The sequence below is a fragment of the Macaca mulatta genome, chromosome 10 (assembly GCF_049350105.2).
Source record: "Macaca mulatta isolate MMU2019108-1 chromosome 10, T2T-MMU8v2.0, whole genome shotgun sequence".
Classification (NCBI taxonomy): Eukaryota; Metazoa; Chordata; class Mammalia; order Primates; family Cercopithecidae; genus Macaca; species Macaca mulatta.
This window is the reverse complement of record NC_133415.1, coordinates 101,443,850-101,460,882: the sequence shown is the minus strand read 5'-3', so window position 1 is coordinate 101,460,882 and position 17,033 is coordinate 101,443,850. Positions and strand designations below refer to the sequence as shown.

The 17,033-nt window shown below is 55.8% G+C and overlaps 1 protein-coding gene across 3 annotated transcripts in view; it reads left to right on the top strand.

Moving 5' to 3' along the window:
• The window catches only part of PREX1 (phosphatidylinositol-3,4,5-trisphosphate dependent Rac exchange factor 1), a 203,652-nt gene extending 186,896 nt beyond the window's left edge, over window positions 1-16,756 (top strand). For all 3 annotated transcript variants that reach the window (XM_028828497.2, XM_077951972.1, XM_077951973.1), the window contains exons 30-40: window positions 605-733; window positions 2,646-2,687; window positions 3,735-3,955; window positions 5,645-5,744; window positions 8,371-8,514; window positions 8,619-8,733; window positions 10,215-10,281; window positions 11,391-11,563; window positions 13,031-13,133; window positions 13,389-13,456; window positions 15,087-16,756. In XM_028828497.2, the coding sequence (XP_028684330.2) occupies window positions 605-733; window positions 2,646-2,687; window positions 3,735-3,955; window positions 5,645-5,744; window positions 8,371-8,514; window positions 8,619-8,733; window positions 10,215-10,281; window positions 11,391-11,563; window positions 13,031-13,133; window positions 13,389-13,456; window positions 15,087-15,129 (1,205 nt within the window). In that variant the 3' untranslated portion in view covers window positions 15,130-16,756. The remainder of the gene's footprint in view (window positions 1-604; window positions 734-2,645; window positions 2,688-3,734; window positions 3,956-5,644; window positions 5,745-8,370; window positions 8,515-8,618; window positions 8,734-10,214; window positions 10,282-11,390; window positions 11,564-13,030; window positions 13,134-13,388; window positions 13,457-15,086) is intronic.
• Window positions 16,757-17,033: the final 277 nt, after the last annotated feature.

Sequence of the window (17,033 nt, the reverse complement as noted above, 5' to 3'; positions counted from 1 at the left end):
AAGCAGAAACAGCAAACCCACAAATATCTCAGAAACTGGGACCTTGCAGGAGGAAAGAGGCCTTTGTCTTTTGCAGGGGCCTTTGTCTTCCTGGCGTCTGAATGGTGGGGCCAGAGGCAAGTCCCAGGGCTATCACTGCCTAGTTGTGTGACTTAAGGCTTGTCACTTTCCCACTCTATATGTGGGCTTCCTCCTCTGTGTAGGGAAAGGGTTAGAACTCATGTGCCATCTCAACTGGTTGTGGCTGTGAGGAGGTAGTTCCTGAGAATCCTTCTGTGGCTACAACATCCAGGTTTAGATGAAAGGAAAGCCATGATTGATTTGTGAGGTCTGCACTGGATTGGAGGTAGCTGTGGGGAGTCCTGGTCTCAGAGAGCAGGAAGGAATGCTGAGATTGATGAGTGATGTCTGCCATGGGTGTGATACCATGACATAGTAGCACAGTTACCCTCTGTGGACCAGATAATGTCCAGGAGTCCTGCCAGCTCCCTTGATCTAGGATTATGAGCTCTGGGATCTGTGATGGGACATAGGCCTTTGTGCCACCATTCTCCAAAGCTACCTCCGTCCCTTCCCTGGCCCTCATGCCACTTTCCTGCCCCAGAGTTTAAACAGAAAGAAGAGTGTACAATCCGTGGCCGGAGCCTGATCCAGATCAGCATCCAGGAGGACCCCTGGAACCTCCCCAACTCCATCAAGACCCTGGTGGACAACATTCAGAGATACGTGGAAGGTCGGTGGGCAGGGAGGGTGCATCATGGTGGGGAGGGAGCCGTGGCCTTTGATGTGGAACGAGAGAATCAAGAATGGATCCAGCTCTGCGACCCCTGTTTCTCCATGCCCAGGGAGAGGACAAGAGAAGTGATGCCCTCTGTCAGCTGAGTGTCCTGCCCTGGGCAGGACATGACTTGAGCCCAGGAGTTTGAGACCAGCCTGGGCAACATAGACCCTATCTCTACCAAAACAAAAAGCAGACACAAAACCAAACTAAACAAAGCCCTGATTTTGGAGGCTGAAAAGGCTGAACCTGGTCTTTCTCAGCTTCCAAAACAGTGGATGTGTGTGTTCCTGTTATTATCAGGGTATGAGGGACACAGGCTGGCAGCCCACTGACCAGATTCAGGCCCACAGATAGGTTTCGATGCTGCAGCAGCAAAAACTGTGACTCTGCTGCCAGCTTGACAGAGGTTCTCACATAAAAACTTGGATTTCCGGCTACTCTTGAATAACCAGAAGATCTGGTGATTCCAGGCCCAGTCTGCCATCCTACCTTGGTGGAGAGGAGTGGCGGCCGCTCTCTGTACGTGGGGCCAAGGTGCTTTCTAGTGCACCCCAGTCTGCACCGCTCCCTGTGGCTTGGCGTCTGCTCCACGCATCTTCTGTCACCTGCCTGGCCCTTGCCGGCTTTTGTGTCTGAGACTCCTGGGTTAGAAGGATGCGGACGAGGGATATGTTTGACCAGGACAGTGGGAGATTAGAGGACTCTGGGCTGTTCCCCCAGGGAACAGCAGCCTCTGAGTTGGCGTCTCTGCTGCTTCTGATCTGTCCTGTTCTCCAAAAGTGTAACTGGTGAAGAACATCGACTCTGGGTCCAGACCACTAGGGCTTGAATCCCAGCTCACCCACTTACTGGCTGTGCGATCATGGCGAGTTCTTTGAAGCCTCTGGCCTTAGCTCCTTCCTGTGTCAAATGTGCCCACAGTGCCACCTCCCTCCTGTGTGGTCGGGAGGATTAAGTGCGTCAGCACAGGTCATGTGCTCAGTGCCCTGGCTGCCTGGCATGGTGAGTCCTGACAAGCATGCACCACCACACCTGCTCTCATTCTTACCCTGCCCAGCCCTGAGTCCTGCAGTCCTCCCTGGGAAGAAGGCACCCCAAGAAACCAAATCCAAAGCCCTTCCACATCTTTCTAAGCCCTTTCTGGGTCAAGGAGCATCTTTGGAAGAAAAGAGACCAGGATGTTTGGCCTGGAAGAAATGAACTTTCTTTTGCAGGACAGACTGTACCCATGTAGGATGAGAATATGTATGTGAGGCTATTAGGAGTGTGTGTCTGTGTCTTATGTGTGTACTTGTGTGTCTGTTGTTTGTGTGTCTGTGTGGATGCATGTGTACCTGTGTGTGTACATATGTATGTGAGTCTGCATATGAGTGCACGTGTGTGGTGTGTGCTTGGGTGTCTGCTGTGTGTGCTTGTGTGGGTGCATGTGTGCCTGTGTGTACATATATGAGTCTGTGTATGAGTATATGTGTCTCTGTGTGTGGCATACACTTGGTTGTGTGTTGATGTGTATGTCTGGATACGTGTGTACCTAGGTTGTACATGTGAGTGTGCCCATACTTATGTGAACAAGCTGTGGGGCAGGGACGGTGGCCCAGGGTTAAAGGGGCTGGTTCCGCCTGTGTCTGCAGCTTGCATGTACAGATGGGCCTTATGGTTGGGGTTCCACTGCCTGAGGTCAGGGGTTCCTGGAGTTCACCTAACAAGCAATAAAACCTCCTTGAGCACAGCCTTGGGTGCCAGGGCTCTGCTGTGAAGGGTCAGGGCACCTTGGGAGGTGCCATGGGGAGGGGCTGGGTCCTGCCCTCACCTCTTGCTGCCCCGTCCCAGCCTGTCCCCGTTTCTCTCTCCCTTCTCCTTCCAGATGGGAAGAACCAGCTGCTCCTGGCCTTGCTGAAGTGCACAGGTGAGGGCGTTAAAGGTGTGTGTGGGGCACATGCCCGGCCCTCTTCCACCGCCCAAAGCTGACCATCCATGCCGTCAGGGCCTGGACTCGGGGAGGCAACACTTTGGCCTGGAGCCCCTCCAAGATCTACTTGAAACTTGCTTCTTCCTCATGTGTCCAAGGGACAAGTCTCAGGGCACTGGAGCCAGGAGCCCTGTCCTGTGGCACTGCCCAGGCCTGGGTGGATGTTGACAGGGCCCTGGGATAGAGGACAATGTTAGGGGGGCCTGTGCCAGTAGAGCCTTCAGCCCCAGCCTGGGGGCTTCCACCCAGCAGAGAGTGGGGAAGAGGAAGCGGGAGAAGGTAGTGGAGAATCTTGGAGACCTTCTCTATCCCTCTCTTCTTTCCAGAAATTCTCAGCCAAGGGGGTGCTACTGTAGGATCTGGGTCAAATTTGGTCACTGAAAACTCACTGGCCAGAAGCCGGCCAGGGAAATAATTCCTTCCAGAAGATTGGGACGCTGAGAGAGCAATTGCTTGAAACTGGCCAGTTCCTCAAACCATGGCAAGGCCGAGGACAGGGGCAAGGGCAGAGCTGGGGGGAGGAAGAGAGCCTAGTTCTCCAATGTAGAGAAAATGCTAAATTGCATTTCTGAACACGTGGAGCTTGGCAGAAGAGCTTGGCACCATTGGCATTCTACTGGCCAAGGCCAAGGAAGCCCGTAATGAGAGGAGAAATGGCTGAGGGTGAGGGTCTTGGGAAACCCTTAGGAAAATCACAAGGTGTTTCTTTGGTTGGTTGGTTTTCAAAGCAGGCAGATGAGTCACTGAGAGAACAGTTTTGGCCAATGGGCTTGCGTGTTGGAGAACTGATTTTTGTGGAATTGGCTTTTGGTGACTGGGATGTCCACCAAAAAGTAATTTCTGACCTGTTGTTCGCCCTTTGCTGGGGTTCCATGAGGGGTCCTGGACCCAGGTCTTTGGGGGGTGGGCCTCCTGGTGGCGCGGGAGCACCCCTCCAGCGAGGCCCCTGCCCTCTGCCCTCTGCCCTCTGCCCTCTGCCCCCAGACACAGAGCTGCAGCTGCGCAGAGACGCGATCTTCTGCCAGGCCCTGGTGGCCGCCGTGTGCACCTTCTCCGAGCAGCTGCTGGCGGCCCTGGGCTACCGCTACAACAACAACGGCGAGTACGAGGAGAGCAGCCGCGACGCCAGCCGCAAGTGGCTGGAGCAGGTGGCGGCCACGGGCGTCCTGCTGCACTGCCAGTCCCTGCTCTCGCCGGCCGCAGTGGTGAGTGGGGCGGCAGGGCGGCCCCGCTGGCCCACCTGCTGGTGCCCGCCCAGGCCGGGGCGAGGGAGCGCCTGCCCACTCACTCAGGCTCCCCCAGATCTCGTCACTCCCGCAGCAGCGATTCGTTGAGCACCTGTGTGCTGTTTTATGGGCACTGAAGGTGCAGCAGTGAACAAAACAGTCCCTGTGCCTAGGGATCTTCTCTCCCAGTGGGAGGGCAGGGGGCACACACAGATAATAGAATCCATGCTACATTCCAGCAGGTGTCAGCCCAGGGCAGTTTCACCACTAGGGGACACTTGGCAATGTCTGGAGACATTTTTGGTTGTGACAACTGAGGGCCTGAGGTGGGAGTGGTGTGGTGGAAGCCAGAGATGCTCCTGCACATCCAGCCAGGGCCCCGAGAGTCACCAGTGCCTCTGAGGTTGGCTCCTGGAGCCCCTGCCACTGGCTAGTGGGGAGGCCTGGCCTTGGAGCGTCCTCTGCCGGCTGCTGCTGCACAAGGTGCCTGCCTGGTGGGAGATTGGCTGTCACTTGATTCCCAGAATGCACAAGCTGGGGTCCAGGGAGGTAGCAAGGAACACTCAGCCCTCCCCTTCCTCTTCTCACATGGGGAAGCTGGGCCCAGTTCCTTCATTCTCCAAACACTATGATGTACTAGGCCCTGCACTGGCCCTGGGGGCCTGAAGCTGACTTTCTAGTTGGGGGAAGCAGCTTGAGAAGAAGAAAGGACGGAGGAGGGAAGGGAGGTGGAGAGAAGGGAAGCTCTGCAGGAAGCTTTGCGGGTGCTGTTCCCTAGATTAGGTGGTTTCAGAGACAGGCTGTGTAAGGCGGTGATGCTTGAGCTGAGACCTCAGCCAGCCAGGCAGACAGTGTGAGGAGGATTGTGCGGGGCAGAGGGACCAGCATGTACCAAGGCCCCAAAGAGCGGCCAGTGTGGCCAGAGGGGAGCGGCAGGGGACTGGGCAGATGGGGGGACCTGATCTGTAGGGCCTGAGACTTTATTCTGGAAGCAGAGGAGCTGTTCAGAGGCTTTGAGCTGGGCGAGTGATATAATTTGGGTTAAGTTTTCAAAACAGGACATGTAGGATGTATTGTTTATGAGCAGAGAGTGGCAAAAGGGAAACCTGGTGTCATCTTGGTGAGAGACGGTGGACCCTTGAACCCAGGTGGTGGCCGGGAAGCTGGAGGGAGGTGGGTGGGTCTGGAGGATGTTTTAGTGTTGACCCATCAGACTTGGTGATGGACCAGGCCCAGGGTGAGCAGGAGAGAAACTGAGAAGTCACAGGTTTGGATCTTGGATGACTGAGTGAATGCTGCTGCTATTTGCTGACATGGGACTGACTGGGGGAGGTTGAGGAAGGAATTGGGGATTTTTATGTGAGTGTGTTAGGTTTGAGAAGGTTAAGTTTAGAAGCCTGGTTGGTGGTCCAGGCAGGAGAGGCAGTGACTTTCCTAGGAGCACTCAGCGAATGAAGGCAGAGATGGGTTCTGTGACCCTTGAAGGTGCAGGACAAGCCACAGAGCACACCATGATTTCACATCCACTCTGGAGAGTCCCGCTCAGGACCTGGCACCCAGGGGTCCCACAGTCTGGAGTGCCAACTAGAGTTGAATTCAGCATCTTGGTAGGAAACCCTGGGGCAGGACTGGCATCTGAGACTCCTCCGCGCTGTCTTCTTTCTGCAGAAGGAGGAACGGACCATGCTGGAGGACATCAGGGTGACCCTGTCAGAGCTGGACAATGTCACCTTCTCCTTTAAGCAGCTGGATGAGAACTATGTGGCCAGTGAGTGATTTCTGCCACCCCTCCACTGTGAGAGTTGGGGTCCTGGGGTGGAAGGGACAGCTCTCTGGGGTCGCATCTGGGGTGGAAGGGACAGCTCTGGGGTCACGCTTGGGGTGGAAGGGACAGCTCTCTGGGGTCACAGTGTCCTTCCCCTGCCTCGGGGCCAGCTGCCCAAGGTGAGCTCAGTACTCAGTGCTGTCAAATCTCATGCCTCTAACGTGAGTGTGAGAGCTGAACTTTGGGGCACACATGGACAAAGAGGGGTTTCTTTTTGTATGAACCCAGCTATCTCCAACAGCTCTTAGAATGACACTACTGCTCAATTCTTAATAAAATTCTTCCCTAGAGATGTGAAGACTTGTTAAGATTTTTAAAGGGCTTAACTAAGTATAGTGATTAAGTTCCATCCTCCCTTCCTCCCTTGCTCTTGTCCTCTCCTCTCCTTCCTCTGCCTTTTCTCCCCTTTCTCTTTCTTTCTCTCTTTCTCTGTTAGTATTTTCCACTCATCCTTCCACGTGCCCACCCATTTATTTATCCATCCATCCATGCATCCATCCTTCCATCCATGCATCCATCCAACTGTCCATCCATCCACCCGTCCATCCGTCCATCCATGCATGCATGCATCAGTCCATCCACCCATGCATCCATCCAACCATCCATCCATCCATCCATCCATCCATCCATCCATCCGTCCGTCCGTCCATGCATCCATGCATCCATCCATCCATCCATCCGTGAATCCATCTATCCATGCATCTATCCATCCATCCATGAATCCATCCATCCATGCATCCATCCATCCATGAATCCATCCATCCATCCATGAATCCATCCATCCATGCATCCATCCATCCATGAATCCATCTATCCATGCATCTATCCATCCATCCATGAATCCATCCATCCATGCATCCATCCATCCATGCATCCATCCATGCATCCATCCATCCATGCGTTCATGCATCCATCCGTCCATCCATGCATCCATGCATCCATCCGTCCATGCATCCATCCATGCATCCATCCATCCATGTGTTCATGCATCCATCCGTCCATCCATGCATCCATGCATCCATCCGTCCATCCGTCCATCCGTGCATCCATGCATCCATCCATGCATCCATCCACATCCATTCATCCATCCATCCATCCATGCATGCATCTATCCATGCATCCATTCATCCATTGATCCATCCAAACATCCATCCATCCATCCAATCATCATCCATCCATCCATCCATCCATCCATGCATCCATCCATCCATGCATCTATTCATCCGTCGATCCATCCAAACAAACATCTATCCATCCAACTAACCATCATCCGTCCATCCATTTACATGTCCATAATTATGAGCACATCGTATGTGTCAGGCTGCATTTGGGACCATGTAACACGGTCGTCATTCTTGCCCTCCTGGAGCTCATCGTCTAGCCCAGTGCATCTCAGCCCTGCTTGCGCTCTGGAATCATTGGGGGAGCTTTGCAACGATCCCGGTGCCCTGGGCGCTAGTGATTCTGATCGGTTTGTGGGGCAGGGCCTGGGTGCTGGATAGCCTGGATGTGCAGCCAGGGCTGGGAACTGCTGGACTTGCTTCTGAGAGCAGGGGTTCTCTGAGCATGGCCCCTGGACCAGCAGTACCTGGGGGCTTGATAGAAAGGCAGATTCTCTGCTGCAACCGGAACTATGGCCTCAGAAACTCTGGAGGGGGAGCCCAGAGGCCTGTGTGCTGAAAGCCCTCCAGGGGCTTCTGAGGCGTGTGGGTTTAATCAGGAACCAGGCACTGGATTAGTGTTTCTCAATTTTTTCATTTCATTAAATTTCATTTAATTTCATAAAAAACATTTTTAGTCAATTTTTCCTAATTGCTGCAACCCCATGAAATTTTAATACTATGGATATATCTTATGTCTGTTTATCTGTGCATCTGGTGCTCATTATACATTAAAAGAGGGAAGTGTTTTCACCTCCTTGGGGACAGTGTCTGTCCTGCTGAAAATGCATGGACTAGAGTCTAGAGGAAGGGCAGGTTCTCTTTGAGTAGCAATTGGAATTGATTGGCAGCAGCTGCTTGTCTCCAGGCTGAGATTGGCTCGGGCAGAGCTTTGATCGATGAGTGATGTCTGCCATGGGTGCAGAATGGGGTCTGGGTGCCATATTTTGCCCTCCCTGCCCTAAGTGCTTCCTTCTGGCTGTGAATCAGATGCATGCCCGTTTGAGGGCAGCTTTTCCCAGGCAGGGGCCCTGGGCTACCGTGTGAGGGTACAAGGAGCACTGGGGAAGCTGTGACCCCAAATGCTGTGGACCCCCTAGCTAGGCAGAGTCCACATCAGGTTCAAGAATTAAGCAGCGGAACTAGGAGCTGATGAAGCAGGCAAAAGGGAGGTGTCAGCTGCAGTTCTTTGGAGAGTGAGAGGGAAGGGCTGTTGGAGGCTGTCCCTAGAGGGCAGGAGGGCAGGGAGGTCTGAGGCTACCCCTGTAGAGTCGGGATTACAGGGAGGTCCCAGGGTGCCCCCCTGGACCTGAGGGCAGAGAGGTGCCAGCTGTTCTGGAGAGGTGTGCCAGGGCTTCCCCTGGCCTGGGCCTCGGTGGTGAGTCACCCTGCCCCGTGTCCTCCCGCAGACACCAATGTCTTCTACCACATTGAGGGCAGCCGGCAGGCGCTGAAGGTCATCTTCTACCTCGACAGCTACCACTTCTCCAAGCTGCCTTCCCGCCTGGAGGGTGGGGCCAGCCTGAGGCTGCACACGGCGTTATTCACGAAAGGTGAGCTTCAGGCCTGGGGCAGGGAGGACCACAGGGGCTGGGCCAAGGCCACTAAGCACACCAGCTCCCAACCGCCTGCCCACCCGCCACATCTTCCCTCCCAGCGCTGGAGAACGTGGAGGGGCTGCCTTCTCCAGGCAGCCAGGCCGCGGAGGATTTGCAGCAGGAGATCAACGCGCAGTCCCTGGAGAAAGTTCAGCAGTATTACCGCAAACTCAGGTACCTGCCTGGGGTCCCTGTTGGGAGCAAGAGTCAGGAAACCTCCACGTGGAGTGGGCATTAGCATGGAGGTGCCAGACGGACCCCCAGCATGGGCAGCGGGCCACACACCCTTTCTTGAGCGCCTACTGTGTGACAGGACTCTTGGCCTGCATGAGATTCTCATGGCAACAGGCTGTGGATCCCACTTCACAGAGGAGGCGAGGGAGGCCAAGAAAGCGTACACACTTGTCCAAGGCCACACAGCCAGGCAGTGGCGGAGCTTTGAACTGGGGTCTGTTTGGTTCCAAAGAGGGTCCTTCCTACTGAGAGGAGCCGGCTTCCTTCTGCAGAGGGTGGGAGCTAGGACAGGGGACCTTGGGACTCTCGGGCCTGTGAGTAATGGGTGCAGCTTGCAGGGTCTTGGCTGCTTGGAAGAGAACCCCAAGGGAGAAGGGGTGAGAGCAGGGACCAGGTGGCACCAGGAGGAAGGCACCGGTTCTGGGAGGCAGCTTCTAAGTTCTGCAGCTCCCACTCCTGCCACCCTCCCCCATGGCCCTTCCTGTGTGTGTCACACCACCTCCCTCTGTGACAGAGGCAGGCCGAGAATTAAGAGCCCAGGGAGACGAGTACGGGTCTGGGCTTCATCATTTGGAAGTGGGAAAATGAGGCTTCACTCGTTTGCTCAGAGAACGCATCCAGCCCAGTTACTGAAAACTGGCATCTGCTTGGATTGATCAGGGCTGTCACCAGTCTGTTCTGCGCCATCTGTGGAATATTCTGAGTCCTGCCTGTGTGGTGCTTTATTCGTCACTTCATTCAGCCCATGTTGAGGCCTCCTGTGGGCCGGGCCCTGTTCTGGGTGCTTGTTTGGGAATCTGCAGAGAGCAAAACAAAGTCCTGTTCTTCATGGAGCTCATACTTTAGAGCAAGGGCTGTCGGAATCCGGCCCACCTCGCCTCCCCGTTTTGTAAATCAAGTTTTATTAGCACACAGCTGCATTCCCTCATTTTCGCATCTTCTGTGGCTGCTTTCGTGCTGCAATGGCAGAGTTGAGCGGCTGCGATCGAGACTCTCTTGTTCACAAAGCCTAAAATATTTACCGTTGGGCTCTTCACAGAAGTTCGCTGACCCCTGGTCTGGAGGGGGAAACGAACAATAAACCAGTAAGCCCAGAGCCATGAGGCGCCAAGTGGTGAGAGATGCTCAGAAGAGAGAAAAAGCAGGACCAGGCCCTGAGGAGCAGAGGGCTGGGGGCTGCTGGGGACGGGCAGGCAGGGAGGGGTGGCATTGGAGGAGTGCCTGGGAGGCCCCTCTTTCCCCCCGGCTGTTGTGGGAACAGGTGCCTGTGGGTGAGCAAAGCCTACAGGTGCTCTCAGGGATTTCCTTCTGAGGGTCGGCAGAGGGCGGAGTCACAGTGGCTGCAGGAGTTGGGACCCGGGTAGGGGCAGGACGATGGTGGGTGTGGTGGCCCCTGCCTCATCCCTGTCTTTCTCTCACAGGGCATTTTACCTGGAGCGGTCTAATCTGCCCACGGATGCCAGCACCACGGCGGTAAAGATAGACCAGGTATGTCCACCTGCCCTCCTTCCGCTGCAGGGAGCTTGGGCAGGGTGGGGTGCTCAGGAGTCAGGACTCAGCCGACAGGCCCAGGGTTGTGCCCCAGCAGATTCTAGCCCAGAAGCCCTTGAGACCCTGCAGTCTCTCCTCCTCCAGGAAGTCTTCCGCGATAGCTTCCTCGTCATTCCCCGACTTCCTGGGATGATTTATTTTCGCTGGCACCCGCCCATCTGTACCACTCCAGTCTCCCTTATTAACCACAGCATTTCTCTGAGGCTGGAGCCTGGACCTCATGACAGGTGTAACCTGTATGGCATTCTTTTCGTTTTGTCTGTTTCAAGTTTGCTGTCAACCTTTAGAAATCAAAAGATTTCCCATAACACGGAGGCTTCCAGCTTTGCTGGAGGAATGGGAAGATCTGGCTGTTGGGGACCATGTTGCCGTATGTCCCTGTTGGCCCAAGCCCGGAGCAGCTCCCTCTGAGGGGCCTTGATAGTTTGGCTCCTTGGGCTCCTTGCCTCTGACCCTCAGCGTATGTCTTTTGGCCTCGTGGTTTTCTAGGTTCGGGCAGGCCTCGAATGTGCTGATGATTTTGGGGTGCTGCCTTGGGGCTGTGAGCTGGGGGCTCTGGGAGGAGGGTGGGCACAGCCATTTGGGACTTAACACTCTGGCTGGCGGAACGTCCCCACATGTCCCCACAGTACAGCTCATTAGTGAACCACCACTTGCACGTGGGGGTCAGGGAATGCTGGGGCAGAAGGGAAGGCTCTTCCTGGAGAGGGGCACTTGTGTTGGTCTTGACGGGCTGGGAGAGGACACTCTCTTCAGGTTTTGCTGGGGACACACCTGGGCAGCTGAAGAGAGTTAGTGGGAAGGCGAGGCCTGAAATAGACGGTGAACACGGACTGCCAGCTTGCAGTACAGTGGGGAGCCACACAGGGCTCTTGAGCAGAAGTTATAGAAGATCGAATTGCATTGTCATCCCCAGAGGGGGAGCTGGGAGGCAGCTGTAGGAACAGCTGGATTAGAAGGAGACGGTGGGGGAGGAGGGCCAGGTGGGGGCTGAGGGGCTATGGGGACCTCCTCCAACTCCCCGGGCCTGTGTGGTGCCCCCGCAGCTCATCCGCCCCATCAATGCCCTGGACGAGCTCTGCCGCCTCATGAAGTCCTTTGTCCACCCAAAGCCTGGTGCCGCTGGGAGCGTGGGCGCCGGCCTCATCCCCATCTCCTCGGAGCTCTGCTACCGCCTGGGGGCCTGCCAGATGGTCATGTGTGGCACGGGCATGCAGAGGTGAGCTGCTGCCCGCTGAGTCGGGGTGTGGGGAGGGGCTGTCCCAGCTTCTGGTCAGTTTGGGGGCCTGTGGCAAGGAGGCAGGAAGGCTGGGTTCTAATCCTGGTTCTGCCATTGCCTGTGGAGCCCCGACAAGGCCTTGGCTCTGTCTGCATCTCAGTTTGTCTGTCTGTGAAATGGGATGGCAGCAGCAGGTGGTCCTAGCAGGGCCGTGGAGCCACCTGCTGCTCTAACGCCGTGGTGAATGTGCATGACAGCTGTGCCCTGTGGTCCCGCTGGAAGCCTTGTTCAATATTAACAATAGCAATGGCCTGACTGGAGGCTCCCCTACCTCCTACCTCCATCCTTTGTCCCCACTGCTCATCCCAGGGAGGAAGAGGTCACCTTCTCCAGAGCCCTTCCTGACCTCCCGTTACAAACTGTGCTGCTCCCCATTCAGTGCCCTCCCAACCCTCTCTTCCTCTGCAGCCCACACCCCCTGCAGACAGCACCCTTCATTGGTGTATTCTTTTCCTCCCTGGTTCCCTCAGGGCAGGGCCGGATCTGGGAGGGCAGGGGCCCCTTTTGTTCTCTGCTGTTCCCCAGGGCCTAGAGCAGTGCCTGGCCTGAGGCAAATGCTCAAGAAACATTGGCTGAATAACTGTTTCTTGGGGCCGGTGCTCCCTGCCTCCTAGGTCGTTGATGTTCTATGCAGATTAACTCCTTCCCATCTTTCTCTACCAGTGCGGTAGCAGGGCCTATTTTAGGGGATCTCACCTAGAAGCAGTTTTACCCCCGGGGAACATTTGGCAACCTCTGGACACAGTTTTGGTTGTCACAACTTGGAGGAGGGAGGAGCTCCTGGCCTCTAGTGGGTGAAGGCCAGGATGCTGCTCAGCTTCCTGTGGTTCCCAGGATAGCCCCTCCAGCTGGGCTAGGGTCCTCTGTACACCGCCGTGCTCCCTATTTCATAGTTACCTTATAGGGAAACTGAGGTTAACTTATCTACCCAGGGTCATGGAGGAGTTACATGGAGGGACCGGATTGGAATCCCAGAGGTCTTGCTATAGAATCCACTTTCTAGAACTGTTGAGAAACCCAGAGAGGTGGGAATCAATGTGTCCATCTCAAACCCCACTGAGCTGGCAAGTCGTGAGGCTTCCAGGGAGTCCCCCATTCACTCAGCAGATATTTACAAAGTTCTCCTCTGAGCGAGGCACTGGGAGAGTCACAGGGAACTCAGCAGGGCTTTTGTAGACGGGGAAGCACCAGAGCACCTGTGAGTGAGGGTGGCCGCTGCCTGGAGGAGGAGGAGCAAGCGGGGAGGGACAGCAGGAGGAGGTGCTGCCGTGATGGTCAGGACTGGGTCTGGGAGGCCTCGGAGGGATGGGAAGTTGCCCCAGCTCTCCCCCACTGTCCTCTGACCCCCGCTGTCCTCCCCCCACCACTGTCCCCCCTTCCCCTGCTGTCCTCCTTCCCCCACTGCAGGAGCACCCTGAGCGTGTCCCTGGAGCAGGCGGCCATCTTGGCACGGAGCCATGGGCTGCTGCCCAAGTGCATCATGCAGGCCACGGACATCATGCGGAAGCAGGTGAGACCACTTGGCCACAGGGTCCCCCAGCACCCTGGACTGAGGGCGTGGCATGCTTGCAGCCAGGGTGGGATGAGGGGCTATCTTGGGACTGTAGCCACCAGCCCCAGACCTGAGCCTTCTCTGAATCTGGAGGGGAGCAAGGATTTTAGCTTCTGGGTCCGTGGGCTTCTGGGCCCCAGCCCCACCCTGCAGTGTGCTTCCTCACGTGCCCTGAACCTGCAGAGGCCCCGGCCTGATGGTTCCTTCTTCCAGGGCCCGAGGGTGGAGATCCTGGCCAAAAACCTGCGAGTCAAGGACCAGATGCCCCAGGGTGCTCCGCGGTGAGTGGCTGCCTCATCTGCCCCTTCATGTCCCCTCCCAGCTGGCCAGGACCCGGACCTGGGTTTGGCATCGTGTTCCTGGCCTAACCCCTAATGCTCAGATGGGGCTTCCCCTCTCATTTATGGGGAACCTCTTTGAGGAGCAATAGACACAACTTCGTCACCTCCTGAAGGAGCTCCTGCTTCCACCAGGAAGATGAGCAAGGCCCCCAGGTGTGCCATGGGCGGTGGCTCTCTGCCATCCTCCCACCTCACTGCCACTGTGCCCTCAGCCCCATGCCCCGTCAGCCCTGAGCCCCGCCCCATGCCCTCTACCCTGTGTCGTATGCCCTGTGCCCCCCACCCTGTGCCCCCTACCCTGAGTCCCTGACCCCTGAGCAGCTTGCTTTAACCTGGGGCGGAATTAAGAATGCTGTGATTTTAGCTGATCCAACCTAAGCTAACCTTTTAGTCATTTACAGAAATGCGAACTGAACAGCAGCCTGGGCCCGGGCCTGCGGTGCCTGATTTGCAGGGATGCTCTCTGTTCCTGCCGTCTTTGGCACTGGGGGTGCTGTTTCCTCCTGTCCTCCCATCCTGCTCTCTCCATGTGATTTTCAGGCTTCCTCTTGGTGCCACGTGCAGGCCCTTTAGGATCATGAAGTCGTTTCCGTCTGATCCTCTCTCTGTCTCCACAGCCCTAGTTTGCTGTCGTCATCTGCCCACAAGTTTTAAATAACTCTTGTTTTGAAATAATGTGACTCCCAAGAAGTTGTAAAAATAGTCCACAGTTTCGTGGACCCTTCAGGCAGCTTTCCCCAGCAGCAAAGTCTTACGTAACTACAGAGTGCCGGCAACACCTGCTGCCAGTGGTGACGAGTCACTGCCGTGCTGTGGCGCTGGGGGCTCCACACACACCTTGCTTATGTCTCACGAGTGGCACGTGATCCCTTTCAATACCTTCACGGCCTTTGCTCTGTGCCAGGCACTGCCCAATCGCTTCCCCTCTGTAGACTCATTAATCCAAACAGCCGCCCTGTGAGCCAAGTCCGGCTGTCATCCCCACTTGGCAAGTGGGGATGCTGCGGCACAGAGAGGTTAAGTATCTTGTCCAACGTCACACAGCTAGTAAATGGCAAAGCTGGGATTCTGAACCCAGGCGGTCCGGGCCTGGAGCCCGAACTCTGACCACATCAGACCACATGAGACCACATGTGCAGCATTGCGGTCTGCTTGCCTGGACACCACGCAGCCTCCTGTCTGGTCCCCCGGCTCCAGAAGCATCTCTGCATACAGAGGTTCCCAGGATAGATGAAGTGAAACAGCGTAAGGGGTAGAGTGCTGTGGCCAGCTGGCCCCCAGTAGTGTGGAATGTGCGCCCCACCCCCACGTAGCTGAACGCACAGGTGCACATGTAGACACGTCTTCATTTGTAAATGCCAGTCTCTGAGTGGGCAGAGACTGCCTGTGGGGAGGGACCTGGCAGCCGGCAGAAGGCGTGGGCGATACAGATATTTTCCTCTGCATCTTTCATACACCTGTGAGTTTGTGTTTCTGGGCATGAATTACACATCCAAGTAAAAATGGAAATAATACAAATAGGTCCTGGCCCGCCCCAGCCTCTCCTCATTCTCTTTGCCTCCATCCCCAGCCTCTACTGCCTCTGCCAGCCGCCGGTGGACGGGGACCTCTGAACGCCCGCACGCCCCACGCTGGGCCGCGGCCTCTGGAGCTGGGATTTGGGAGGACACAGTAGGGCAGCGCCGGCCTTCTCCAGAGATGGCCCAAGGCTTCCGTGGCTGCCCGTTCCGGGACCTGCCCAGCGTCCTCCGCCGGCTCCTTCCAGGACAAGTCTGGCCACCCTCTCTGTGACGACCAGCTGGCTGATTGGCCCTGGGCCGGCCCATTCTCCACACGCCTGCCGGAAGCTGGAGGGGTGCTGGAGACCCATGGAGCTGACGGGAGCAGCTGGTGCCTGGGCTTCTGCTCCTGCGTCCCCGGAACCCAAGGGAACGTCATGGAGGCCACATGGGCCCCCCGGCTCCCTCGGGATGGTTCTGCCTGCACTTTTGCAATCCCGGTTTCCTTCACAGTCCACATTCCAGGTGACCACACGTGTCTCCTCCTCATCTTAGCTTCCAGGTGCACCCTAACCCTGTACTAACCTGCTTGGTGGACTCGGAAAAGACTTGGCTCTGTCGGGAAAGGAGAGACGGGGCCTCCATCACGCCTGTTACCAGAGGATCCCCGAGAACCACACCAGCTCTGGACATCGCCGCCCCTGGAACTGGGTCCACCAGCCCTGGGCACCAAATTTGCTCTGACTTTATTTATATGGCGTGAAATCTCTGGTTTATTTTGGGATTTTTTTGTTGTTGGTGTTGTCAAGATTTGTTTTTTTCTAAAGTTGTATGATTATATATTTGACATTTTAAATTTCAAAGAAAAGTATATTGTCTTAACAGAGGACCAAGAGAAGGTAGTATTGATAACTGTTCCCACCTCTACTAAAACAAGAGCAAAAAAGAAAAACTAAATTATTGAAAAATTTAAAAACGTCAGTGTTTCCTGTTTGTTAATATTAGGGTTGTAAGGTGTTGTTTTTAGGTATGGACTGTGATTCCTTCCCCCACCCTCCGTTCTCCAGCGGTTTCCCGGTGTTAGAACTCGCTCTCTTTGAGTGACTGGCTACAAGGGCCTGAGAGGTGGCCGGCCAGGGTTGGAGCCGGAGGGGACTGAGCCCCACCTGAGGTGCCATGTCATACAGGTAGAGGGCCGCTGGGAAACACCGGGCAGTGGCTTCTGTGATTTATTTTCTTGATGTTAACTTCTCAGAGCAGGGCGATTGGGACATCACCAGCCAGAGCGCAAGAAGCCACCCTGCCCACGGGGGAGGAGGGACCCACATGGGGCCCCCTTGGCAGTTTGTTCCCCCAGCTTCCATATGCCTTCAGGGAAAGGTCACAGCTGGGGGGGAAGGGAGGGGACACCTGTCACCCCTGGCAGGTGGCGAGATCAGATGGGGGCTCCCTGCTGCCCCCAGGCCGGGGAGCCTGAAGCCCTCAGCATCGGCATCTGAGCCTCCTGCCCTCCAGGGCACGCTTCCCCCTCTTGCTGCAGCATACAGGACGGCAGGCAGTGACCTTGTCACTGTACTTGCATCAGAGACAAAGGAGGACCAGCTTTGGCCCCGCTGCGGGAAACGGGGGAGGGCCCAGGGCCAGCGCATTGTGCACTGGTTTACTTTAAAATGTACAGATTCTTCTCGTTAAATTCATGATAGATTTTTTATTATTATTAAAAGTCAGTTTATAATACAAAGAACGAGGCTGTGATCTGCTTCATCTGCGGTGGGTGGCATGGGGCGGGTGCGTCCAGGGTCACTGGGGGATGAGCTCGTGCTTTGAAAGCCTCACGGAGCACAGTGCTGATCTCTGTCTCAGGGGCCTTGAACCAGTGACCCCGAAGTCAGTGATGTTTTCACTCTGTGCCTCAGTTTCCTCCTTGATAATGGGGCGACACAGCTTCTCTTGTGGGGTGATTGCTGAGGACTACCCGAGGTTGCACAGATTGCCTGCGACCCAGGTATACAGGAAAA